At 42.3% G+C, this 27043-nt stretch overlaps 1 protein-coding gene across 4 annotated transcripts in view; it reads right to left on the reverse strand.

Annotated features, from left to right (window-relative positions):
* Positions 1-27043, reverse strand: part of ubr3 (ubiquitin protein ligase E3 component n-recognin 3) — a 323662-nt gene that overhangs the window by 100174 nt on the left and 196445 nt on the right. For all 4 annotated transcript variants that reach the window (XM_067987503.1, XM_067987502.1, XM_067987501.1 and 1 more), the window contains one exon: positions 18458-18543. In XM_067987503.1, coding sequence (XP_067843604.1) covers positions 18458-18543 — 86 coding nt within the window. The remainder of the gene's footprint in view (positions 1-18457; positions 18544-27043) is intronic.

Consider the following 27043-nt stretch of genomic DNA (forward strand, 5'->3'; position numbering starts at 1 on the left):
ACTTCCCCTTCAGGCATCACACTCATTGTGACATGAAAAGTATAAACAAGGAACTTTCCAGGAACACACAATATCTGCAGCCTTAGGTAAGTTCATTGACCTGAACTTACCTAATTTATGTGATAACACTTAAACTTAGGCAGAAAAATAATACATTATGTGGATAGAGAATTATAAAACACAAAGGAAACCTCCTCTGACTTGTGAGCTGTTAAGGGAGATTTGCTGGTAATATATTAAAATGGTGCATCTGGCGCACACTTCCTGTAAATTAGACTTCAGCGATTATGCCCGCATTAGATAAATGCGATACCAGACAGGTTATCCAGAGATTCTGCAGAGGACACAATAGCGGGATAAGTTCATCCTGAAAGAAGGGTACTAGAAGTAATTCATCCTAGTCCAGGTCTAATTGTTGCAATCTGAAGTAACAGTTGAAAAATTTGCATCATGAGGATCAATCAGAAAAGCACTGCTGCCAGATCAGCCAGTGAAAAGAAGAAACCGCTTTAATGCTTGAAGAGGACAGACTGAGCAGAATAGGCCAAGTATGAATCTGAAGGCAGCCCTGATGACGTGAGCTGGTAACGAAATGAATCATTTCTGAATGCCATGATCATGAGTGGACACTTGGGTATACAAAAACGATGCTGCAACTCTGCCAATGAGCTTACTAGTAGAGTATGAGAAGGTAATTAGTTAGGTGAAGTCTCGTCATATATGCCAAGTTTCAGGCACCAATAGGGTTAAAGATCTACAGCTCCATGGAAGTACCTGGGGGTGATCTTGTTGGATCCCTTCCCCAACCCAATATGGGTAATTATTACTTACTGGTTTTTGTTGATACTACTTCAAATGGGTAGAAAAATTGCCTATTAGGCATATAGCAGTTAGTGACTATTGAGAAGCTGCCACAGGACATTTTTATGTTTCAGGGCTCAATTACCTGGTGTCTAACTAGGATATACTACTTACAGGTGCAGTGACTTTTGTTCGCTTTGGGTTGGAAGAGATTAAGTCTTGTGGTTGGAGAACTCCGATGTTTGGGATACTCTGTCCTCATCCCTATCTGCCAGAGAAATAGGTGACTGAGCTATTTAAACCTGTAGCTTGTTACCATACCAGTTGCAACTTCAGTTAACCACTAAGGTTACTCAGGTGAAGAACTAGTAGGTAGAGAAATTCATTCAAAAAGGTTTGTAGGTTCTAGGGTAACTACCAAGTGATCAGCAGGGTTTTGGCTATAATTGTAGTATTTGATATGTATGTTTCTTCAATGTTTTCATGTTAATTCTGTTTTGTTAAGTGGGTATCTGGTCAGTTACATACTGACAGGACATCAGTTACTAAGTGGGGTGCTAGGGGAACTGTAATGATTCTGAGGGACCAGACCATGCAAAGGTAGAATTGTGGCTCCACCCATCCTTGAAGTTGGGTACACCAGTCAAACTCAAGGTTCTGGAGGGACCATGCAAGACAGAACATGATAGCTTTGTTGGGCAGAAGTTAAGACTCAGTTCTTACATGGATCTTCACACCACACATTAGTATCTAATGCAAATCTTTTGACAGGAAAGCCACCATTTGATGCATATAAATTCAAAGTGTCATTTCTTCAGATTTATAATCAAGACTCTTATCTCAAAATATATTTCATAGACTCTTACGGCACAGAAGGTGGTCATTTGGCCCATCGTGCCTGTGCCAGCTCTTTGAAAGAGCTATCCAATTAGTTCCACTTCCCTACTCTCTTCCCATAGTCCTGCAATTTTTTTTTTCCCTTTTGAAAGTTACTATTGAATCTGCTTCCACCACCCTTTCAATCTTTGATTCTTTATTCCTGTATTTTGGGATAACCATTAGCTTACAAATATTTAGGGTTTACATGCCAGCCCTTCACTGGCTTATTATTGTATGCAACCCTTTCAAATGTTTTCATTTTGCCACACTGATTTACTACCAGTTTAAACATAAAAGCTAATTTTTGAATGTTTCTAAAATTGTTTGAAATTACTGTAATTTTGTTGCTATATATTCACTTGTAACTTGATTTGCAGATCTTTTAATTTGTAAAAAGCATTATTCTCTAATTTGTGCTCTATTCAGCTTATGTCAGACATAAATGTTTCTTCTGCTCACTACATGTACTGTCTTTTAAATACTTTATTTTCCATTTTTAAAATCAAAACCTAGGTTAGTATAGAGCTACATCAACTGTATATGCTGGGTGGTGCTGCAGTTAGAAACTTGGCCCACTCTAATTGCTTTTGCACTGTCCTTCCCCCAATATCAACTAGAAGTGATGCTAGCTCACCACATGGCCATCTTTAGATGGTACCAGTGGCTATATTTTGTGTACTGAAATAAATGAATTTATATAGCAAAAATAGTAAAATGTTTAATTTAAAAATCAGCTTCCACATGGATACTGCATCATCTGAGCTGCAGGATGATTAGAGACACCAGACAGTAGGAAGCTCCATTTTTCAAGTTTGATTACTTGTGCCTTCCAGATCCTATAAATTGGACATTGATTTAAGCACCATCTGATGCAGCAAGATGAATGCATTGAGCCAGTTGCATGCTTGCACTGTGATGCAAAATAGCATCACAATGCAAGAGTGCAGATGCATGGGACTAGCGCTGCATCAATTGCTAGGCCCATGCCATGATTAGGATAAAATACATATACATTTTCAAAAAAAGTTATCTGAATTAGTTGAAACTGACTTTTTTTTTTAAAAAGATGCTGTCCGTCTCCAAGTTGAACGAGTGACTTGCGTCAGGTTACGACACAAGGGGCATTCAAGTAACAATTGAATCTCCATATCTCTCAATGGAGTTCTGTGGGCCCACAGATACCAGGAGAAAGTTTCTCTCATGGAAGGCAATCTGCTTAGCCCAGAACACACAAAAGCAAGCTAAAAGTGGGCAATATCTAAAGAGATGAGTTCAGGAGAAACATATTCACTATTTATTAACAACTTAGATGAAGGCATAGACAGTCTCATATCTAAGTTTGCCAATGACACACAGATTGGTGGCATTGTAAGCAGTGTAGATGAAAACATAAAATTATAAAGGGATATTGATAGATTAGGTGAATGGGCAAAACTGTGGCAAATGGAATTCAATGTAGGCAAATGTGAGGTCATCCACTTTGGATCAAAAAAGGATAGAACAGGGTACTTTCTAAATGGTACAAAGTTTAAAAACAGTGGATGTCCAAAGGGACCTAGGGGTTCAGGTACATAGATAATTGAAGTGTCATGAACAGGTGCAGAAAACAATCAAGAAGGCTAATGGAATGCTGGCCTTTATACCTTGAGGACTGGAGTACAAGGGGGCAGAAGTTATGCTGCAGCTATACAAAACCCTGGTTAGACCGCACCTGGAATTCTGTGAGCAGTTCTGGGCACCGCACCTTCGGAAGGACATAGTGGCCTTGGAGGGAATGCAGCGTAGGTTTACTAGAATGATACCCGGACTTCAAGGGTTAAGTTACGAGGATGAGATTACACAAATTGGGGTTGTATTCTCTAGCGTTTAGAAGATTGAGGTGATCTGATCAAAGTTTATAAGATATTAAGGGGAACAGATAGGGTGGATAAAGGGAAACTATTTCCACTGGTTGGGGATTCCAGGAGTAGGGGGCACAGCCTAAAAATTAGAGCCAGACCTTTTAGGAGTGAGATTAGAAAACACTTCTACACAGAAAGGGTGGTAGAAATTTGGAACTCTCTTCTGCAAATGGCAATTGATGCTAGCTCAATTGCTAAATTTAAATCTGAGATAGATAGCTTTTTGGCAACCAAAGGTATTAAGGGATATGGGCCAAAGGCAGGTATATGGAGTTAGATCACAGATCAGCCATGATCTTATCAAATGGTGGAGCAGGCTCAAGGGGCCGAATGGCCTACTCCTGTTCCTATATTCCTACTAAAAAAAAATAAGAAACTAGCCAAGAATGAGAAGTCATAGATGAATAAAGGATAGGATGAAATTGAATCTAAAGAAAAAGTCATACACAAAGTACATAAACAAAAAAAGTGAGGATAACATGGGAATTTGAGTTTAGAAAAGGGGTGAAAATGACAATTGGGGAGGCAAAGAGATGAAAATATTGAAGAATATAAAAAAGTAAAGTATTCTATAAGCATATAAGTAACAAAAGGAGAATTAAGATAAGGATAGGGCCACTAAGGGACGAGCAAGATAAACTCACAGGAGACGTTACTGAATAGATTCAGTTTTCACCTGAAGAGGCTATCCGAAAATGACAGTAGTTGAAGGCAAGAGATATTACAACAGTTACTATACAATGAAAGGAGATATTGGAAAAACTACACCCACAAATACTCAAAGAAACTAGGGAGAAGATAGCCACTGCACTAGTATCCTTATGTAAAAATTCAGTTCAAGAAGGAATTGTGCCAGAGGATGGGCATAACAGCCTTTGTAGGTTCCCATTTTCAAAAAGGGAGCTAGAACTAATCCAGGGAACTATAGACTACTTACCTTCACATCAGTGGTAGGAAAGATACTAGAATCTTTGCCCAAAGATAATATATCTAGAGACACAATATAATAAGTCAGCATGGACCTCTGAGGTCATATTTTACCAACCGTACTGAATTGTTTGAAGAAACAACAGTAGACAAGGGCAATGCAGCAGATATGGTATAAATTTTCAGAAGGCTTTTGATAAGGCATCACATTCCCTGACCTGTCATAGGGCTTGTGAAGTCAGGTCAGGTAGCAGAATGAAGTGAAAGATGGCTACAAAACAGAAGAGGGTAGGAGATAAGGGAGTTTCTCGGACTAGTGGGAAGTGCTGTCCTGAAGGGATCAGTGTTGGAATTGGAAGTATGGTGCCAAAATTTGGAACTAACCAAATTGGAGGAAATAGCTGCTAATGTAGAAGACTGCAGCAAAATACAAGACAACAAATATGCTTGCAGAGTGGGCTGATAAATGGAAAAATAAAGTTCAATATAGTAAGATACAAGCTGGTTCATTTTGGTAGGAGGAATAATTCCTTAGAAGGTAAGAAACTAAATGAGGTAGAGAAGCAGAGATCTGGGAATACTGATACATAAAATACAAAGTAGCAACATAAGTTGATAAGGTCTTGAGTGCAAACAAAGTATTGGGGATCATTTCCAGAGGAGTTAATGTTAAATTTATATCGAACCTTGGTTAGACCACACTGATAACTGTGCAATTCTAGTTAACATACTAAAAGGAGACCTGATGGACATCTTTAAAATAATGAAAAGGTTTGATGGAGTGGATTTGGAGAAATGGTTTCCAGTTGGGATGAGTCTGGAACAAGGGGTCATAAATATAAGATTCAGTAACAGATCAAATAAAGAATTTAGGATGAATTTCTTTACAGTGGTGAGAATGTGGAACTCACTGCCACATGGAATTGGTAAACCAGCACTAACCTATTTATGGAGAGACTTGACACATACAGGGAGAAGGGAATAAAGAGATGAGGGCATGGTGGAAAGAGGTAATTAGAGTAGGAGGCAGCACATGTGGAATATAAACACTGGCATAGACCATTTGGGCCAAAAGCCCTGCTTCTGTGCTGTGGATTCTCAATATATTCAAATACTTTTCATAATTGGTAAGGCAACTGGAAATATAATGGATAGGCAAATGGAAAAAATTCTTATGGAATTTACAGCAACTTTTTTAATGTTAAAAGCTGTTTGTTTGTTTTCTTCTATTCAGAATTCACTGATTTGCTTTCACTCCAGTAAACATCAATCTCTCATAAATCTGAGTTAATTTTTGTTTCCTTTTTAAACAAAAATGTCTGGAGAAACTGCATATATAACCAATGAGAAAAGTTTGCAGGAAACAGCACAGATGAATCCTCTTGGAATATAAAGATATCAAGGACAAAAATGGTAAAGAATTCAAGCCTATGGGCACAGAGGGTGTGACAGTTATCAAATGCACCACTTGCATTAAATGACTAGGGACTGTCAAGTGAATAAGAACATTCAGAAAAATAATCTTAGATCCTTTAAAAGAAAAATGTTCTGGTCTTTTTAAATACTCAAACATAAGTTATAGGAACTCTTAAATAATCAACTATCCTCAAGTGCCAGAAATTTCTGAAGAACCAAGTAAGGTGAAAACTTTATATATAATCATGAAACCACATCTATTTCAAAGTCTTGCTGCATACTTGATCTAGCTCAATCTAACAAGTCTAAAGTCCTACTTTCTCTCCCTGTAAAGACAAACATGCAATTAACCTTAATATCAGATTGAAAGATTTTTCTATTATAAAAAAAAGTTACTAAATCTCTTGACTCATTACATTATCAGTAGAATATAATAATGTGAATAAAAATTCACAATCAGCTAGCCTACCTAAAGATTGAAGCCATTGACAGAGTAGAACTGCCAATCCCATATTCTTTCATCATTAAGGCTGCCTATTTCCACCTCTGTAACCTCACCCACCTCCACTCCTATGAAATTTAAACGCAGAAAAATGCAGAGTGATACATTTCGGTAGGAAGAACAAGGAGAGGCAATATAAACTGGAGGGCAAAACTCTAAAAGGGGTACAGGACACAAATCTGGGCGTATACATACAAATTGTTGGAAGTGGCAGGGCAGGTTGAGAAAGCAGTTAAAAAAGCATACAGAATCCTGGGCTTTATAAATAGAGGCACAGAGTACAAAAGTATGGAAGTCATGATGAATCTGCATCAAACACTGGTTTGGCCACAACAGGAGTATTGTGTCCAGTTCTGGGCACCACACTTCAGGAAAGATGTGAAGGCCTTAGAAAGGGTGCAGAAGAGATTTACTAGAATGATTCCAGGGATGAGGGACTTTAGTTACGTGGATAGGCTGAAGAAGCTGGGGTTGTTCTCCTTGGAACAGAGAAGGTTGCGAGGAGATTTGACAGAGGTATTCAAAATCATGAAGGGTCCAGACAGTAGATAGAGAAACTGTTCCCATTGGCAGAAGGGTCAAGAACCACAGGACATGGATTTAAGATGATTGGCAAAAGAACCAAAGGTGACATGAGGGGAAAAACTATTTTACTCAGCAAGTGATTGAGATCTGGAATGCACTGCCCGAGGGGGTGGTGGAGGCAGATTCAATCATGGCCTTCAAAAGGGAACTGGGTAAGTACTTGAAAGGAAAACATTTCCAGGGCTACGGGGACAGGGACTAGCTGCATCACTCTTGCATAGAGCCAGTGCGGACTCGATGGGCCAAATGGCCTCCTCCTGTGCTGTAACCTATGATATTTTTTTATTATTCGTTCATTGAATGTGGGTGTTGCAGGCAAGGCCACCTTCTTGAACCACTGCAGTGTGTGTGGTGAAGGTTCTCCCACAGTGCTGTTAGGTAGGGAGTTCTAGGATTTTGACCCAGCGACAATGAAGGAATGGCGATACACTTCTAAGTCGGGATGCTGTGTGCCTGCTGCCCTTGTCCTTCTAGGTGGTAGAGGTCACTGGTTTGGGAGGTGCTGTCGAAGAAGCCTTGGCGAGTTTCTGCAGTGCATCCTATGGATGGTACACACTGCAGCCACGGTGCGCCAGTGGTGAAGGGAATGAAGGTTTAGGGTGGTGGATGGGGTGTCAATCAAGCGGGCTGCTTTGTCCTGGATGGTGTCGAGCTTCGAGTGTTGTTGGAGCTGCACTCATTTAGGCACGTGGAGAGTATCCATCACAGTCCTGACTTGTACCTTGGTGGAAAGGCTTTGGGGAGTCAGGAGGTGAGTCACTCGCTGCAGAATACCCAGCCTCTGACCTGCTCTTGTAGCCACAGTATTTATATGGCTGGTCCAGTTTAGTTTCTGGTCAATGCTGACCCCCAGGATGTTGATGGTGGGGGAATATGGTGATGGTAATGCTGTTGAATGTCAAGGGGAGGTGATTAGACTCTCTCTTGTTGGAGATGGTCATTGCCTGGCACTTGTCTGGCACAAATGTTCCTTGCCACTTATGAGCCCAAGCCTGGATGTTGTCCAGGTCTTGCTGCATGCGGGCACGGACTGCTTCATTATCTGAGGGGGTGCGAATGAAACTGGACACTGTACAATCATCAGCGAACATCCCCATTTCTGACCTTATGATGGAGGGAAGGTCATTGATGAAGCAGCTGAAGATGGTTGGGCCTAGGAAACTGCCCTGAGGAACTCCTGCAGCGATGTCCTGCAGCTGACATGATTGACCTCCAACAACCACCTTCAAGGGCAATTAGGGATGGGCAATAAATGCTGGCCTCGCCAGTGACGCCCACATCCCATGAATGATTTTTTTTTTTAAAGTCATGGTCCCCCAACACCTCAAATTTAAAAATCTCATCTGTTCATTTCTTAACTCCCCACTTGACCCAATTGAAAAGTCAATAAAACAGCTGAAAAAGGCACATCCATTATGAAATCCTAAATGTCAGAATATGCCAACTGGATACAAATGTGATTCAGCCAAACAGAATTTTATTTACAGCATTACTTTTCTCCTTAACCATCCATCTTCCTTTAGTCCTACCACCCAGGACAAGGGCAGCAGGTGCATGGGAACACCACCTGCACAATCCCCTCCAAGTCACACACCATCCTGCCTTGGAAATGTATCGCTGTTCCTTCATAGTGTCTAAATCCCTTTTATGGCCTTTTTTTTGCAACTTCCTCCAGCCCTACAACCGTAACTCTCTTCCTGACACTGGCAACTTATGCATCTTTCACTCCATTATCCCGCTGCTATGCTTTCTGCTATCTAGGCCCCACACTGGAATTCTCTCCATAAACTTCTCTCTCTCTCTCTCAAAACCCACCCCTGACCAAGCTTCTGGTCACTTTCCTAATATCTATTTAGCTCAACATTCGTTTGTGAAGCACTGTGGGGCTTTTTTGTGTGTTGAAGATGCAATATAACTGCAACTTTTTTCTGTAAATGCAGTCAGTGTACAATTTTGGTTCATTTCTTAACTCCCCACTTGACCCAATTGAAAAGTCAATAAAACAGCTGAAAAAGGCACATCCATTATGAAATCCTAAATGTCAGAATATGCCAACTGGATACAAATGTGATTCAGCCAAACAGAATTTTATTTACAGCATTACTTTTCTCCTTAACCATCCATCTTCCTTTAGTCCTACCACCCAGGACAAGGGCAGCAGGTGCATGGGAACACCACCTGCACAATCCCCTCCAAGTCACACACCATCCTGCCTTGGAAATGTATCGCTGTTCCTTCATAGTCACTGGGACAAAATCCTGGAACTCCCTACCTACCAGCAATGGAAGTACCTTCACCATACGGACTGCAGCGGTTCAAGGCAGCGGCAGCTCACCATCACCTTCTCAAGGGCAATTAGGGATGGGCAATAAATGCTGGCTTTGCCAGTGCTGTCCACATCCCATGAATGAATGTCATGTAGCCAATAGTTTTTCCCTATTAAGGTTTGCTGCAGAACTTTGTGCACAAGATAGCAAATGTAAACGGTTGTGCTACAGCAGCATGTCAAGTTAGATTTATAAAGTAACATCTTGCTATAGGGTTAAAAATAAAGATCTTGTAAAATATCAATTTTACATTGCAATCTTTTCAATATACAAGTTGTATCAAATGCTGAGACTTATTTGTATCCAAATATAACTTATAAATTGCCATTTTACATTTTAGACAATACTGCAATTGAAGAAATGCTATGGTTCCTTCTACCTATAGTTTTGATATACAGTATGGAAAACTGACCAAGTGATTTTGGCTGATCCAATATGCTGTACAATATATAATTGACAACAGCAAGTGACAATCAGTACTAAAGTATTATTGTAAAATAATTGTCACTGGTGACCAAGTGATAATGTTTAAACCCAATATGAATGGTCACATTCAGCAAACATGTATGCACACAAAATACTTTTTGCTGCTATATGACAGACCAGTTTCCTGATCACTGCATTATGTCCACTAACCAACCATTCCTGTCACACTAGCTCAGTCACCACCACAGACAGGTATATCAATCATTGCTAATTTCCAGTTCCCAAGAGCATCAGTTCCTCACAATGCAATCTACTAAAACAGCATTTGACCCATTTGTTCCCATCTTGTCTCTTGATGATTGTTCCTGTAATGACTCACCTGGGACACCACTTTCTATTTTCTACAGTATCTAATCAACAAACTTCACAACATTACAAGTAAAATGCAGGCTGTTAGACTTAATCACAGAAAAGACACCAATTTCAATAGACCAGCCAAGTAAAGAAGTGAATTTTGTTAAGGTGTCAATTGTGATATACCAAGCTGCCTGATGGGAGGACAATATTGTGAAAGTGATTATATTTATGTAAGCCAGACAAAATAATATTTAGAAAATGTGCAATGTCTCTTTCAGGACCTTGTTTTTCATTCCTCTGTGAAAAATGAAGAAATTACTACTTAGATTTAAAAAGCAAGAACAGTTTTACTTTTTTCTTCTGTACTTTAACTAAATTACTTTGTTTGATCCTAAATATAACCAGTAATGCCAAACAAGATTCAATCCTGCAGCAAAACAGAAAGCTAAATTAATAATGGCAGACAGCTAACATCTAGTAAGATATTCCCAGCTTACACCAGTTTGTTAAAGCAGCAAGAATGATCAGGATTAGATTCCAGTAACCATTTAAAATCTGCAGTATCATTTTTGCACAAACACAAATAAAAGAATGCAAGATTTAGGAATGTTATGAATTAAATATTTCATGGTGGCATATGTTTGCAATTTTATTTCCTAACATCTGGCATTAGACATATGCATAATTTGCTCAACATTAAAATATTGTGAAAACTAGAGGATAGTCAAAGGGTTATTCTATGTATCTGTCTCCAGATACAACACCAAGTATTTCATTTGCCTTATCTACCTGCACTGCCACCTTCAAATGATCTGTATCTGCACACCAAGGTTCCTCTATTCCATTTAAAATACTTCAATTGATATAAATGAAAACCAGTCTGCAAAATACCTCAGTCTGGTGCAAGAGGTGTTAAAAGTAAATTGATGGTTACATTATTCATTTAAGACATGTCAACTGAAAAATCACTTTAAACACATCACTACTTTGACTAAAACAGAACAGTTTCTCTTGTTCTTCCTTCCCCACCCCGCCCTTGATAATTTTCCACACTTGTCTGCATTCTTCTCCCCTTCCCTAGGGCACAGTTGCACAGGCACTAGGTGCCCTTCAGTTCCTCTCTCCCGCTTAGCCACAATTGAGTCTGAACAGCAAATGTCAGCAACTACGCCACCATATGAAGCGTTGTGGCCAAGCCTGGTTCTATTATTAGGGTTAAACTTGTACTGAACCTTGGTTAGACCACACTTGGCAGTACTATACACAGTTCTAGTCTCCATATTACAAATAGGACAGAGGCACTGGAGAAGGTGCAAAAAAGATTTACAAAGATGATACCAGAACTGAGGTCATACCTCAGGACAGACCGAACAGACTAGGGCTCTTTTCTCTGGAAAAAAGGCTAAGGGGTAACCTAATAGAGGTCTTTCAAATTATGAAGTGGTTTGAAATGATAGATGCAGAGATGATTCCACCTGTGGTACGGTCCAAAACTAGGCGACATAAATATAAGATTCACTAATAAATCCAGAAGAAACTTCTTTACCCAGGGAGTGGTTAGAAAGTGGAACTCACTACCACAGGGAGTAGTTGAAGCAAATAGCATAGATGCATTTAAAGGAAAGCTAGATAAGTACATAAGAAAGAAAGGAATAGAAGGATATGCTTAGATGAAGTAGGATGGAAAGGGGCTCATTTTGAGCATAAATACTGGCAAAGATCAGTTGGGCCAAATGGCCTGTTTCTGTGCTGTAAATACTAAAGTATTTTATTTGAACATTTTGCCATGTACCTTCAATTTTTAGACATCGAGGATGTTGGAGTATGTCATCAGCAACTATGCAGATCAAATGTTCAGAAAGACTATGCTTAAGACGTACTGAGTCCTTATCTAGAACTGTATCGGTTCAGTGTTCTGCAAAGCAGCTCTAGTTCATGTGTGCATAGAGAGATTAAAATTTGTATTTTCTCCCCATAACTTACAAATGTAACCATTTTAATTTAAGTGAGTTTACAGTACAAATATTTTTGTAGGTAGTGAAATATAATACAGGCTGCAGACTTTGAATGGTCTAAGCATATTATTTCTCTATAAAGTGATTACTGAAAACGATCACAAATCCACTTGATGCAAGGCAATGCACATAAGTTGATTTAATTGGGAAGATGTAACAATTGGAAGAGCTTTTTCTATCATCTGCATAGTAAGTCTTATAGTCATCTTTATTATTCATATTCAGCTATTCCTAAAAGTAGCAACACAACATGCATTTGTTGTTCTCATTGAAAGTATCTTCCAACAGTGTTTTGGAAGCTAAACAAAAAAAACTCCCCATAACTGATGATCCTAAATTTGTACGGATGCACAAATAAAGACACTTTCAAATATCTTCCCCCTAAATGGTGCCTCAGAACTTGAAGCAGTGATGAACCCCTGCCTCATTTCTCTTTGGCTGCAGTTCCTAATCCTGGAAGAGGAAGCTCATAGTTACCACCCCCTTTTTTTTTGTTGAGTGAACTGTCAATGATTCCAGCCTCTGTTTGTGCAGTGCTCCTAAATCTGTGACTCAGATCACTTTCACCCGAAGACAGCGTGGTCCGGAAGCGACTGGGAAAGATCAGAGCAACTCCACACAATGCCCAAGGACAGAAGGGTGTTAATTATGGATGCTGGAAAGCCTATCTTAAGTTAAGTATTGCACCTCAGTTCTTTTTCTATTGTTGACAAATTCTTATTCCCTGGTTAACAAAGCAGGAATTTCTCCTCCCAGTATTCCCCTTCTGATGGTGACATCATGTCGATAGTTTTATCTTTGGCAAAAATGTTTTAAGGAAAAGCAACTTTTCTGAATGTTCAGTCCTTGCCAGTTCTTCTAGTTATTTTTCCTTAAGTTGGTTGAGACTTGGGTTGTCTAATGTCTTTGAACTGGTAGAACATAGTTGTCAACCATCCACTTTTGGAGTGGACAGTCAATTTTTTTTTATTATTCGTTCATGGGATGTGGGCATCACTGGCAAGGCCAGCATTTATTGCCCATCCCTAATTGCCTTTGAGAAGGTGGTGGTGAGCCGCCTTCTTGAACTGCTGCAGTCCGTGTGGTGAAGGTTCTCCCACAGAGCTGTTAGGTAGGGAGTTCCAGGATTTTGACCCAGCAACGATGAAAGAACAGTGATATATTTCCAAGTCGGGATGGTGTGTGACCTGGAGGGGAACGTGCAGGTGGTGTTGTTCCCATGTGCCTGCTGCCCTTATCGTTCTAGGTGGTAGAGGTCGCGGGTTTGGGAGGTGCTGTTGAGGCCTTGGCAAGTTGCTGCAGTGCATCCTGTAGATGGTACACACTGCAGCCATGGTGCACTGGTGGTGAAGGGAGTGAATGCTTAGGGTGTTGGATGGGGTGCCAATCATGCAGGCTGCTTTGTCCTGGATGGTGTTGAGCTTCTTGAATGTTGTTGGAGCTGCACTCATCCAGGCAAGTGGAGAGTATTCCATCACACTCCTGACTTGTGCCTTGTAGATGGTGGAAAGGCTTTGGGGAGTCATGAGGTGAGTCACTCGCCACAGAATACCCAGCCCCTGACCTGCTCTTGTAGCCACAGTATTTATGTGGCTGATCCAATTAAGTTTCTGATCAAGGGTGACCCCCCGGATGTTGATGCTGGGGGGTTCAGAGACGGTAATGCCGTTGAATGCCATGGGGAGGTGGTTAGACACTCTCTTGTTGGGGATGGTCATTGTCTGGCGCGAATGTTACTTGCCACTTATCAGCCCAAGCCTGGATGTTGTCCAGGACTTGCTACATGCGGGCACGGACTGCTTCATTATCTGAGGGGTTGTGAATGGAACTGAACACTGTGCAATCATCAGCAAACATCCCCATTTCTGACCTTATGGAGAAGGGAAGGTCATTGATGAAACAGCTGAAAATGGTTGGGCCCAGGACACTGCCCTGAGGAACTCCTGCAGCAATGTCCTGCAGCTGACATGATTGGCCTCCAACAACCACTACCATCTTCCTTTGTGCTAGGTATGACTCCAGCCACTGGAGAGTTTTCCCCGATTCCCATTGACTTCAATTTTACTAGGGCTCCTTGGTGCCACACTCCGTCAAATGCTGCCTTGATGTCAAGGGCAGTCACTTTCACCTCACCTCTGGAATTCAGCTCTTTTGTCTATGTTTGGACCAAGGCTATAACGAAGTCTGGGGTCGTGTGGTCCTGCCAGAACCAAACTGAGCATCGGTGAGCAGGTTATTGGTGAGTAAGTGCCGCTTGATAGTACTATCGACGACATCTTCCATCACTTTGCTGATGATTGAGAGTAGACTAATGGGGCGGTAATTGGCCAGATTGGATTTGTCCTGCTTTTTGTGGACAGGACATTGTCGGGTAGATGCCAGTGTTGTAGCTGTACTGGAACAGCTTGGCTCGAGGCACGGCTAGTTCTGTAGTCTTCAGCGCTACAGCCGGGATGTTGTCGGGCCCGTAGCCTTTGCTGTATCCAGTGCACTCAGCCATTTCTTTATCACGTGGAGTGAATCGAATTGGCTGAAGACTGCCTTCTGTGATGGTGGGGATATTGGGAGGAGGCCGAGATGGATCATCCACTCAGCACTTCTGGCTGAAGATGGTTGCAAACACTTCTGCCTTGTCTTTTGCACTCATGTGCTGGACTCTGCCATCATTGAGGATGGGGATGTTCACAGAGCCTTCTCCTCCCGTTAATTGTTTGATTGTCCACTACCATTCACGACTGGATGTGGCAGGACTGCACAGCTTTGATCTGATCCGTTGGTTATGTAATCGCTTAGCTCTGTCTACAGTATGTTGCTTCCATTGTTTAGCATGCATGTAAGTCCAGTGTTGTAGCTTCACCAGGTTGGCACCTCATTTTTAGGTACGCTTGGTGCTGCTCCTGGCATGCTCTTCTACACTCCTCATTGAACCAGAGTTGATCCCCTGGCTTGTTGGTAATGGTAGAGTGAGGAATATGCCGGGCCATGAGGTTGCAGATTGTGCTGGAATACAATTCTGCTGCTGCTGCTGATGGCGCACAGCGCCTCATGGATGCCCAATTTTGAGCTGCTAGATCGGTTCTGAATCTATCCCATTTAGCACGGTGGTAGTGCCACACAACACGTTGGATGGTGTCCTCAGTGTGAAGATGGGACATCATCTCCACAAGGACTGTGCGGTGGTCACTCCTACCAATACTGTCATGGACAGATGCATCTGCGATAAGTAGATTGGTGAGGATGAGGTCAAGTAGGTTTATCCCTAGTGTTGGTTCGCTCACCACCTGCCGCAGGCCCAGTCTGGCAGCTATGTCCTTCAGGACTTGTCCAGCTCGGTCAGTAGTGGTGCTACCGAGCCACTCTTGGTGATGGACATAGAATGTACTCTGGGTGGGGGACTTCAGAGTCCTAGTTACCCTCAGTGCTTCCTCCAAGTGATGCTCAACATGGAGGAGGACTGATTCATCAGCTGAGGGAGAGCAGTAGGTGGTAATTAGCAGGAGGTTTCCTGGCCCAGGTTTGACCTGATGCCATTAGATTTCATGGGGTCCAGAGTCAATGTTGGAGACTCCCAAGGCCACTCCCTCCTGACTGTATATCACTGTACTGCCAGGGACAGGACATCCCCAGGGTTGGTCATGGAAGAGTCTGGGATGTTGGCTGAAAAGTATGACACAGCCATACTCACAGAATCATACCTTTTGTAGTTGACTAGTCTGTGGGACAGCTCTCCCAATTCTGGCACATCCCCAGATGTTAGTGAGGAGGACTGGGCTTGGTTTGCTTTTGTCATGTCCGGTGACTAGTGGTCCGATGCCGGGTGGTCCGTCCAATTTTATTCTTATTGTGACTTTCTGTAGCGCGATTGTACAACTGAGTGGCTTGCTAGGCCATTTCAAGGGCGATTAAGAATCAACCACATTGCTGTGGGTCTGGAGTCACATATAGACCAGACAGGATAAGGATGGCAGGTTTCCTTCCCGAAAGGGGATTAGTGAGCCAGATGGGTTTTTACGACAATCTGGTAGTTTTATGGCCACCATTACTGATACTAGTTTTTTTTATATTCCAGATTTTATTTTTAATTAATTGAATTTAAATTCCCCAGCTGCCATGGCAGAATTTGAACTCATGACTCCAGATTATTAGTCCAGGCCTCTGGATTACTAGTCCAGTAACATAACCACTATACTGTCGCACCCGTATATACAAATTTACCACAGTTGCTGATGTGGGGCTAACAGAAGAGCTGACTCAAACTCATGGTTCAGGATATTACACACACGCACAGCTTGTGCCCTTACCCCCATGTGGGTGGAAGTTAACTTGTGTACAGGTTTACTTTCCTTGCAGTGCGAGCCTAACGCTTCAATCTGCTGTGTTATCAGCCCAAATGCTCCCTGTTCATTCCACGTGACCGAGACGTTCCTTCAGGGCAGTGCAGTGTCATTGAGTGATTCTGCTACAGTCTTGTGGATGGGAGCCAAGCTTTGTGGTGCTGGGCAAGAGCTGGTCCAGATAAAGGGGCTAGGCTTATCTCACAGCAACCCTTTCAATCCATCACTATAGGTTTAACCAGGCACTGCAGAGCCTAGCAGTGGGCTTTTTGTCAAAACCTTCATAAATGTGCTCATTAGTTCAGAGTAATCACAACATGGGTTCGATTTGGTCTCTGTCTCTGTAACTCCTAATACTATAGCAGATAGCCAATAACTTCTGGTGACTTGATCCTTGAGAGTTACCCTAGGAGGAAAACACCTTCCCATGGGCTAGGATAGAGAGGAGGGTTGATAACATTTTACATTTTATTATTAAGGAGCATTTTTTTTTTGGAAAGCCACGTTAAAAAAAAATGAACGTACAGTACATATATAATTCATGGGTCAACTACGTGTGTCTGACATTCCTGTCACTTGATTCTCTCCAAAGTGACACCTTGAAGATCAGCTAAGTTTACTGACTAGTCTGTATGTGCTAATCTAAAGCACACACCTTTTAAATATTTGATATCAGCATTCAGTAAAAACTCAGCAGACCCCTTTTCAGAAAATACTCCTGCGTAACACCTATCACTTCTGACATCCCCATAAGTTGTTAAAAAGAGATCAAAAAGCACAATTTTGAGAATCTGCAAAAGCTTACCAAATAGAGACTTTGCAGAATCTAGTAAGTGTGCATATAAATACTCCAAGTTCATATTATGGTGAGGCTTGCCAAAGACTGGTAGCTTGACTCAACAGTTTTACAGTGATGTGAGTAGCATGAATGCAGCATGTTCTGTACAATCCTACTGCATCTGGGTGATTTGTTTCTATTGCCACTCTGCAGGGAGAATTTTCCCAATGGAATGTCAAGGCCTTAGAGAGGGTGTAGAAGAGATTTACTAGAATGGTGCCAGGGATGATATGTGGGGAGACTGGAGAAGCTGGGGTTGTTCTCTTTAGAACAGAGAAGGTTATGGGGCGATTTGATAGAGGTGTTCAAAATCATGAACAGTTTTGACAGAGTAAATAAGGAGAAACTGTTTCCAGTGCCAGAAGGGTCAGCAACCAAAGGACACAGATTTGCGGTGGTCAGCAATAGAGCCAGAGGCGACATGAGGAAACATTTTTTTAATGCAGCAAGTTGTAAAGATCTGGAATGCACTGCCTGAAAGGGTGGTGGAAGCAGATTCAATAGTTACTTTCGAAAGGGAATTGTACAAATACTTGAGGGGAAAGGGGAAGAGGAGGAGATTAATTGAATAGCTCTTTCAAAGAGCCGGCACAGGCACGATGGGCCGAATGGCGGCCACCTATGATACTATCAATGTGTACCCATCAAAGGATGTTTGTTCTGTCTTCAGAAACTTTGCAATTTCTGTTACTGAATGAGACTCATGTGAGGGTTTCTATTTTCATTGAAAAATGAACTGAATTTCAGAATGTGATCTTAAAACACCAATAAAAATCCTGAAATCCAATGAAATAAAAAGGAATGTAACTTATTCAGTGCCCTTTAAACAGTAGCTTTCGTTATAAGCCTTTATTCAGGGATTTTTATTCCAGTTGTACGTTCTCTTTTGATTTGTCAGCTTTCCTGAAGCAGTTTGTTGGCTTTTGCGAGTTTTGTCGGCTTGCATGTTCGTATGAAAGCTTATCCTCAAATCATGTTCATAAAATGTGTCAGTTTAGATGCCTACTACTAAAGAGAGAGAGAGACTGATTCTAAATTAACTCAGGAACAAAAGGATGAGGAATATCATCACTATTATGCACTCTGAGTACTCTTGGTTTTGGTGAATAGTGGCATTTAACTGAAAAATAACACGATGTATACACTTACTTAAACAGGATCTTTTTGTGGTAGCACTTGCTCCTCCTAAACACAAGTTTCCTCCTCGATGAGCCAATTCCAACTCCAAATTCAGCCTGTAGCAGAAATTAAAATGTAATTACAATTGATAAATTGAAATCATTCCACTACTTTTACAATCCCCAAGTTGCAATTAAGAGACTATATGGAAATATATACCTGTTTATGAATTAAAACCGTAACAAGCAAAATTCACCTATGCCAATAGGATTTCTGTGCAAAAGTTCAAACAAAAAGAATTTTCACTGGTTGAAAGTGTTTTAATATCTACTTACTTTAATGTTTATAAAATGCACAGTGTGTTTGAGTAATTTTTTTCAGTAAAAGTTCTTTTTCCTGTGTCAAGGTTTCAAAATCCAAGAAATTGTAGAACACTATCCCCAAGTTATTAGCTTAATCCACCAAGGTCTCAAATGCAGTTTTAATCCTCTCTGTTGCACAGAATAATGCAATTTAACATTGATAATTTTTTTCTGCGTAGGTCTCCATCTGTTTCCTGCTGATAAGAGCCTCTGTGTGACAAGTGAATTTTCCACTCTTCAGGCGATTTGCTATGTTCACTGAACTTCTAAAAAAAACTACCAGTGAGGGAGCAGGAACTGGAAATTTCAGACCAATGGGCAGGACAGTAAGAGTCAAGTAACAAGATTCAGTTCACCATGGGAATACAAATGAGGGATAATGTGTTTAATTTATATACATGTGTTAGTGTACATGTTCTGTAGAAAAACCGTAGGTCTATCAAGACCAAATGAGGTTCCACAGCAGCCTTAAAATAAATCTTTTTAGAACAATGTTACAGTTTATTGAAAACTTTACTACAGCTACCCTCTGCTATTTTAAAGGTTTGTAGTTTCAATTTTTTTTGGGAGGGTCATTGCATTTAAAAACTATTTTGGTTCAAGGTAAAAGGATATACAACCTGGTCACTTAATATTAAATTGAAGATGCTGGCACAAACTGGTGTGTATTTTGAAAGCTTATCAGAATTGAAAATACTCAACTGTCAATCAAATACAGCAGATCCTCTTTTAAAAAGACATTATTGTTTTGAAGGTACGATTTTGGTGCAATTTCACTATTCATCAAGATTTTTCAGTTTTTAAAAATTGGTGGAAAAAAGAATGGTGGCACAAGAGGCTGCTTAAGCTTTAAACAAAAGTAAATAAAAGGCATTCCTCATTCTAGCTACAGTTGAACTTAGGCAAGACCATCTCGAAGTCTCATCAAGTATGAAATGGGCCTGGCACCAGTAGCATTATACTGCACTTTTGCAACTTGACAATAAAAATCTCAATGCAGTTCCAGCACCAAAAGCAAACAATGTCAATGAGAATCTGAAACCCACACAATATAATTTATGTTACATTAATTGTGGTTTATTTGTTAACTACTATATAAAATGCCACAAAAATCCCAAATGTGATGCTATTGTTAATTTAACAAGCAAGCTCTCTGCGCATTTCCATTTGGACACTCAATGATTATGGATTTTCATGCATGTCAAGACATCCAGCTGACCAAACAGCAAAACACCTTTTACCCTACAACAGATGAGAAAGGCCCAACTTTCAGTAAAGGGAAGTAATTTATAGACATATGTAACATTCGTAGGACTGCCCCCACAACAGGACATAATCTTGCAGATGTTGGGTTGCAGAACTAGCACCAATAGCAAATGAGAGACAGGGAGCCTGGCAGAGTTCCATCCCTACCCAAGAATGCAGCAGAAAGCGGAGAGCCAGTTCAACACAGACCCAAATTATACAACCCAGCAATGGAACATGCAACAATGGAATCCTGATACTCCCTGCTCAGCATGCTGCAGCAGCAATTTAAATCTAAATTCAAGAGTACATGCCATTTCAGATGAAAAACGATTTAGCAATGAGGGTCCACATATATTTTGGTATATGAATGGAGAGTATTTTAAATAGACAAAATGTTGCAGGTCTGGAATGATCTGTATCCCTAAATATCCAAACCCAGAACTGGGAGGAGAGTCCAACAATGCAAGATCAGGCCCAAAATCATTACTTCTGAATTCATTTTATATCTGACTAATGATTAAATAGTTGCACAGAGTTATTTAAAACACTGAGAAAGCTTTAATGTTCTTGTCCTGCCACAGATTCACCCCAATGTCTTGGTTTACATGAAAGCAAGAATTACAGGCTCAAGTACCAAGAAAAGCAATAGAGATAATGACATCCTTATTGTGCATATCAAACCAGCTCAAAAGTGGTAGCCAATAATTGAAGGCAAGAGCAAAGTGAAGCAGTAAAGTGATTCCCAAGAAGGGAGGTATTAAGCTACCATTTATTACACATTTCTAGAAGCTCTGGCACACACAGGTCACTGGTGTTGGATCCAAAAACCCTACAGAACCAACCGCGCTGGAGCCGATAAAAAAAAATCCTGAAGTCCTGATTCTTGTAAAGTAAATGTAAATTGTGAGGATGTCAAATCATATTTAGATCATACATTCACAAGGGCAAGATTCTTATATCTGTGCTGCAATAAATTTATTACAGCTAATCATTTTATTTGATAACAGCACTAATGTTTTTTGGTAAAAGAGAAGATTAAATCAGAGGGAAAAAAATCTTTTTAAAAAGGTGCCTGAATGTAGGAGACACCTTGTATATTTTTCTCTGCAGTTAGAGAGTACTTCAAGCAAGTGTGAAGAACTGAGGTAAAGAGCAACTATATCCTGTGGCACATTAATTCAAAATATTCTGAAGGTCAAAACAGCTACCCTGTAACTAGAAGCGCCCTAAAATGAATGAGTGTAAAATGCTAAAAAGCAGTTTTCACAGGCCAAATTTCGTTGTTTTTTTAAACTGCCCATAGCTGCTATTAAACAGCAAATCATATGACTCTTTTTCAGAAATAACATATGCTTAACAAAAAAAAAGGCATGATCATTTGGATAGTGGACAAAATTACTGAACAAAAATCTCATATGGAGACTACCAGTGATGTCACTACCTATACACCAGTGATTTTTCAAGGGCTCCCAAAATTATTGTTTCTGGAGAATCCACCACCATCAAAAGCCTTTGGCAGGCATCCTAGCTTCCCAGCTTGGTAAGCAAACTGCTAATAGCTGGGTGCAGAGAAGGCTTTTGAAAAGCCCATCGCAACTGTCTTTAGCCTCCAGTTCCGATCCCACCCAACCCGCGGTAACAATCTCCCATTGTTCTCAGAAGTTGCAGATTGTTCTAGAGTGATTTTTATTTTGGATCAGCTGGACACCCACCATTGCCAGTAGCCCATGAGCTTTCAGGTCTGCGATTTTCTCCCAAGGGCCATGATCTCCAGGAGTGTGACCCCTGACTCAGATCATGATGTGTAATCCTGAAAACAAGGAGGCAGAAGAGGAGAAAAAAGAGAAAATGAAAACAAAAAGGTAAACTAAATGAAATGAAACAAAAACAGTGAAAAGGGGAGAAAATCTACAGAAAAAAAAACAGAAGTAGCAGAATAAAAATTTAAATAAAAAAAAAACAAATCTCAGTAAAAGGAGAGAAAGGATTCTGGCAGGAATAGAAAGAACAGCTACCACAGTGTGAGGTAGGAACACTGCTGCTGCAAAAAGGAAACGACATAAATAGTCCAGGAGAGAAATGCAGAAGCAAGAGAATAAATTTAAAGAAGCTATGAGTCAGCTAACAGCCTAAAAAGAAGTCAGGCCCAAGGGTTATCTTCCACCAGATCACTTCCTCATGGAAGTCAGTAACTGCAAACCAGTTCTGCACTATAGAAAACACACCAACAGAGCCACACAAAAAAAAGCAAACATTCTACTAAAAAAAGAAAACCTCAACCCAAAAGGCACCATTCCCCTCCTCCTATGCATTGCCAACCATAAGGACAGAGAGCACGAGGAGACCACCCAAGCCCATACAACAGCAAGAATCCAGGTGAGTTCTAAATTGATGCAACATTCACACTCAACTCAGCCTCAGCACAGCTGCCAACAGGATCAGCCTTCCCCAAAATGGCTGACCTATGGACTCTCCAACCCCCTCTCAGCTTGACTACACCCTCCACCAGCAAAGCCATGAGACCCCCAAATACACAAGCAAGGATTCCCCCACAACAGCACAGGAGGAAGCACTGCCACTGAAATACCTTTCATCTCACCAATAACCTGCTCATTGATGCTTAGTTTGGGTTCCGCCAGGACCCCTCAGCTCCAAACCTCATTACAGCCTTGATGCAAACATGGACACAAGAGCTGAATTCCAGAGGTGAGGCGAGAGTGGCTGCCCTTGACATCAAGTATAGTACAAAGGAGTCCTAATAAAATTTAAGTTAATGGGATCGGGGGAAATCTCTCCTGTGGCTGGAGGCACACCTAACACAAAAGGGAGATAGTTGTGGTTGCTGGAGGCCAATCATCTCAGCCCCAGGAGTTCTTCAGGACAGGGTCCGAGGCCCAACTTTTTTCAACTGCTTCACCAATGACCTTCCCTTCACCATAAGGCCAGAAGTGGGGCTGTTCACTGATGATTGCAGAGTGTTCCTTTCCATTCGCAATGCACCAGATTGTATATATCCTCTATATATCCTGCTATATAAGACGGCTGATCCATTCTAGTAAAAGGCCGAATAACAGGAGAACTGACAACAATACTTAATACAAATGCCCCGAATGAGTACTCCCCCACACTGTCATTTCTCACTCACCCCACATATGGAAGGAACAGTAATCATGGGTCGGGACCTAAACTGTGCCTGCCACTTCCAGTAAGATAAACTTCAGCAGACAAAGGGCATCCAGGACAAACAGCCAGAGTTTTGTATTGACCTCGGTCTGGTGGATGTCTGGCACTTCCCACATCCCACTGAGAAGGAATTCACCTTCCACTCACACCCCCACAAAACATACACCAGGATAGACCACTTCTTCATGAAACAATCCAACCTATCCCGAATCACATGCTGGGATACAGGGCCAATATCCATTTCAGATTATGCCCCAAATACACTTCTGCTCACCCTATTCAACCATCTCCTCTTCCCTTCCAATAGCGGCACCTCAACCTGACCCACATTAGCAACCCTGAGTTCCTATCACACCTCTGGGTTAAGTTCGCCTGCTGTATTATGGACAACCAAGGATCTCACATTACTGTGGGAAAACACCAAAGCAGCCCTCAAGGGTCACAATCACCTTCACCTCTGCTAAAAAGTGTAAAGAGCTGCAGACCAAGTGACTTGGATAAAAAGGTAAAAGAGTTAGCATCTCAACATTTGAGGCACCAAACGGAAAGCAATGAAGGAACCCTGATATAGACTAGAGAGGAACTCAATATCATCTTAACAAAGGATGCTGAAAAGTTCCTCCATTATACCAATGCCACAAATAGGATGAGAAGCCAGGGAATTTCTGGCATACACTCTTTAGCAGCAAATGCATAACATGACTATTGCTTCAATTAAGCGAGCTGAGGGTAACCTCATCTCAAACCCTACTGAGATAAACAGAGTTCATAAACTATTACTCGCTGCAGGAGTTCCTCAGGGCAGTGTCCGAGGCCCAACCATCTTCAACTGCTTCATCAATGACCTTCCCTCCATCATGAAGTCAGAAGTGGGGATGTTCGCTGATGATTGCACAGTGTTCAGTTCCATTCACAACCCCTCAGATAATGAAGCAGTCCGTGCCCACATGCAGCAAGACCTGGACAACATCCAGGCTTGGGCTGATAAGTGGCAAGTAACATTCGTGCCAGGCAATGATCATCTCCAACAAGAGAGCGTCTAACCACCTCCCCTTGACATTCATCAGCATTACCATCGCCGAACCCCCACCATCAACATCCGGGGGGGTCACCATTGACCAGAAACTTAACTGGACCAGCCACATAAATACTGTGGCTGCAAGAGCAGGTCAGAGGCTAGGTATTCTGCGGTGAGTGACTCGCCTCCTGACTCCCCTAAGCCTTTCCACCATCTACAAGGCACAAGCCAGGAGTGTTATGGAATACTCTCCACTTGCCTGGATGAGTGCAGCTCCAACAACACAAGCAGCATTTGACAGAGTGTGGCACCAAGGAGCCCTAGTAAAATTGAAGTCCATGGGAATCAGGGGGAAAACTCTCCAGTGGCTGGAGTCATACCCAGCACAAAGGAAGATGGTAGTGGTTGTTGGAGGCCAATCATCTCAGCCCCAGGGCATTGCTGCAGGAGTTCCTCAGGGCAGTGTTCTAGGCCCAACCATCTTCAGCTGCTTCATCAATGACCTTCCCTCCATCATAAGGTCAGAAATGGGGATGTTCGCTGATGACTGCACAGTGTTCAGTTCCATTCGCAACCCCTCAGATAATGAAGCAGTCCGAGCCCGCATGCAGCAAGACCTGGACAACATCCAGGCTTGGGCTGATAAGTGGCAAGTAACATTCGCGCCAGATAAGTGCCAGGCAATGACCATCTCCAACAAGAGAGAGTCTAACCACCTCCCCTTGACATTCAACGGCATTACCATCGCCGAATCCCCCACCATCAACATCCTGGGGGTCACCATTGACCAGAAACTGAACTGGACCAGCCATATAAATAATGTGGCTACGAGAGCAGGTCAGAGGCTGGGTATTCTGCGGCGAGTGACTCACCTCCTGACTCCCCAAAGCCTTTCCACCATCTACAAGGCACAAGTCAGGAGTGTGATGGAATACTCTCCACTTGCCTGGATGAGTGCAGCTCCAACACTCAAGAAGCTCGGCACCATCCAAGATAAAGCAGCCCGCTTGATTGGCACCCCATCCACCACCCGAAACATTCACTCCCTTCACCACCGGCGCACTGTGGCTGCAGTGTGCACCATCCACAGGATGCACTGCAGCAACTCACCAAGGCTTCTTCGACAGCATCTCCCAAACCCGCGACCTCTACCACCTAGAAGGACAAGAGCAGCAGGCGCATGGGAACAACACCACCTGCACGTTCCCCTCCAAGTCACACACCATCCCGACTTGGAAATATATCGCCGTTCCTTCATCGTCGCTGGGTCAAAATCCTGGAACTCCCTTCCTAACAGCACTGTGGGAGAACCGTCACCACACGGACTGCAGCGGTTCAAGAAGGCGGCTCACCACCACCTTCTCGAGGGCAATTAGGGATGGGCAATAAATGCTGGCCTTGCCAGCGACGCCCACATCCCATGAACGAATTTTAAAAAAAACATTACTGCAGCAGCACCAACATGCCTGTCCTGGCACTCTCCCTGGATGCAGAGAAGGCATTAGAGTTTAGGAAATTCCTCTTTGTGACACTTGAGGAAATGAGCTTTGGTACCACATTCAAGAGATGGATTATAATCACATATTAGCATCCCACATCCACATTGTGCATCAAGGCCGTAGCTCCTTCATTCCACTGCAACAAGGATTCCCCCAGAGCCTCTCCTATTCGCTCTGGTCATGGAACACGTACCAGAGTGAACCCAGGCATCCACCGAGGACAGACAGGAGGAAATGAACACAATATATCCTTGTATGTTGACTACATATGGCTGGTTATATATAAAATTAACTTAACCATCTCACAGTTTGGATGACTCTCCGGCTTACACAGAGTAGGGGGAACATAAGAAAGGTTAACATTCTCCCGAACACCTCTAACTATTTCAGATGTTCCCTATCGGGGTATCAGCCCAAGTGTTCTGCCACCTGGACTGTTGCATCTCCAAGTTCCGTTGGACGGGCAAATGGCCGCAAATATGCCTCAAACACCTCCAACTCCTAAAATACAAGCGAAGACACTACTATGGGGCAGCTCAGATTCAAAGGATTGTGGCATGGACTCTCGTCCGCAAATATGACTCATGGCTGGCGATGGAAGCTAGAACATCCTTCCCATACACAGCCTACCATTGATACAGCTTTAGAAGAGACCAATAGAAAGCCAGAATCGCGGAATCTCAGACGAGGAGGAACGCGATGGACACCTACAGACGCTGAAAGACGCCCTCGTAAGAACGGGATATGACGCTCGACTCGTCGATCGACAGTTCCGACGGGCCACAGTGAAAAATCGCATAGACCTCCTCAGAAGACAAACACGGGACGCAACCAACAGAGTACCCTTCGTCGTCCAGTACTTCCCTGGAGCGGAGAAACTACGCCATGTTCTCCGCAGCCTTCAACATGTCATCGATGACGACGGACCCCTCGCTAAGGCCATCCCCACGCCTCCACTACTCGTCTTCAAACAGCCATCCAACCTCAAACAGACCATCGTTCGCAGCAAATTACCCAGCTTTCAGGAGAACAGTGTCCATGACACCACACAACCCTGCAACGGCAACCTCTGCAAGACATGCCAGATCATCGACACAGATACCACCATCACACGAGAGGACACCACCCACCAGGTACATGGTTCATACCCATGTGACTCGGCCAACGTTGTCTACTTCATACGTTGCAGGAAAGGATGCCCCGGAGCATGGTACATTGGCATACACCGTGCAACAATCGCCAGACAGGAGGGTTCCCTCCCAGTCGGGGAACACTTCAGCAGTCAAGGACATTCAGCCACCGATCG

This window comes from Heptranchias perlo, chromosome 7 (genome assembly GCF_035084215.1).
Source record: "Heptranchias perlo isolate sHepPer1 chromosome 7, sHepPer1.hap1, whole genome shotgun sequence".
Taxonomy (NCBI): Eukaryota; Metazoa; Chordata; class Chondrichthyes; order Hexanchiformes; family Hexanchidae; genus Heptranchias; species Heptranchias perlo.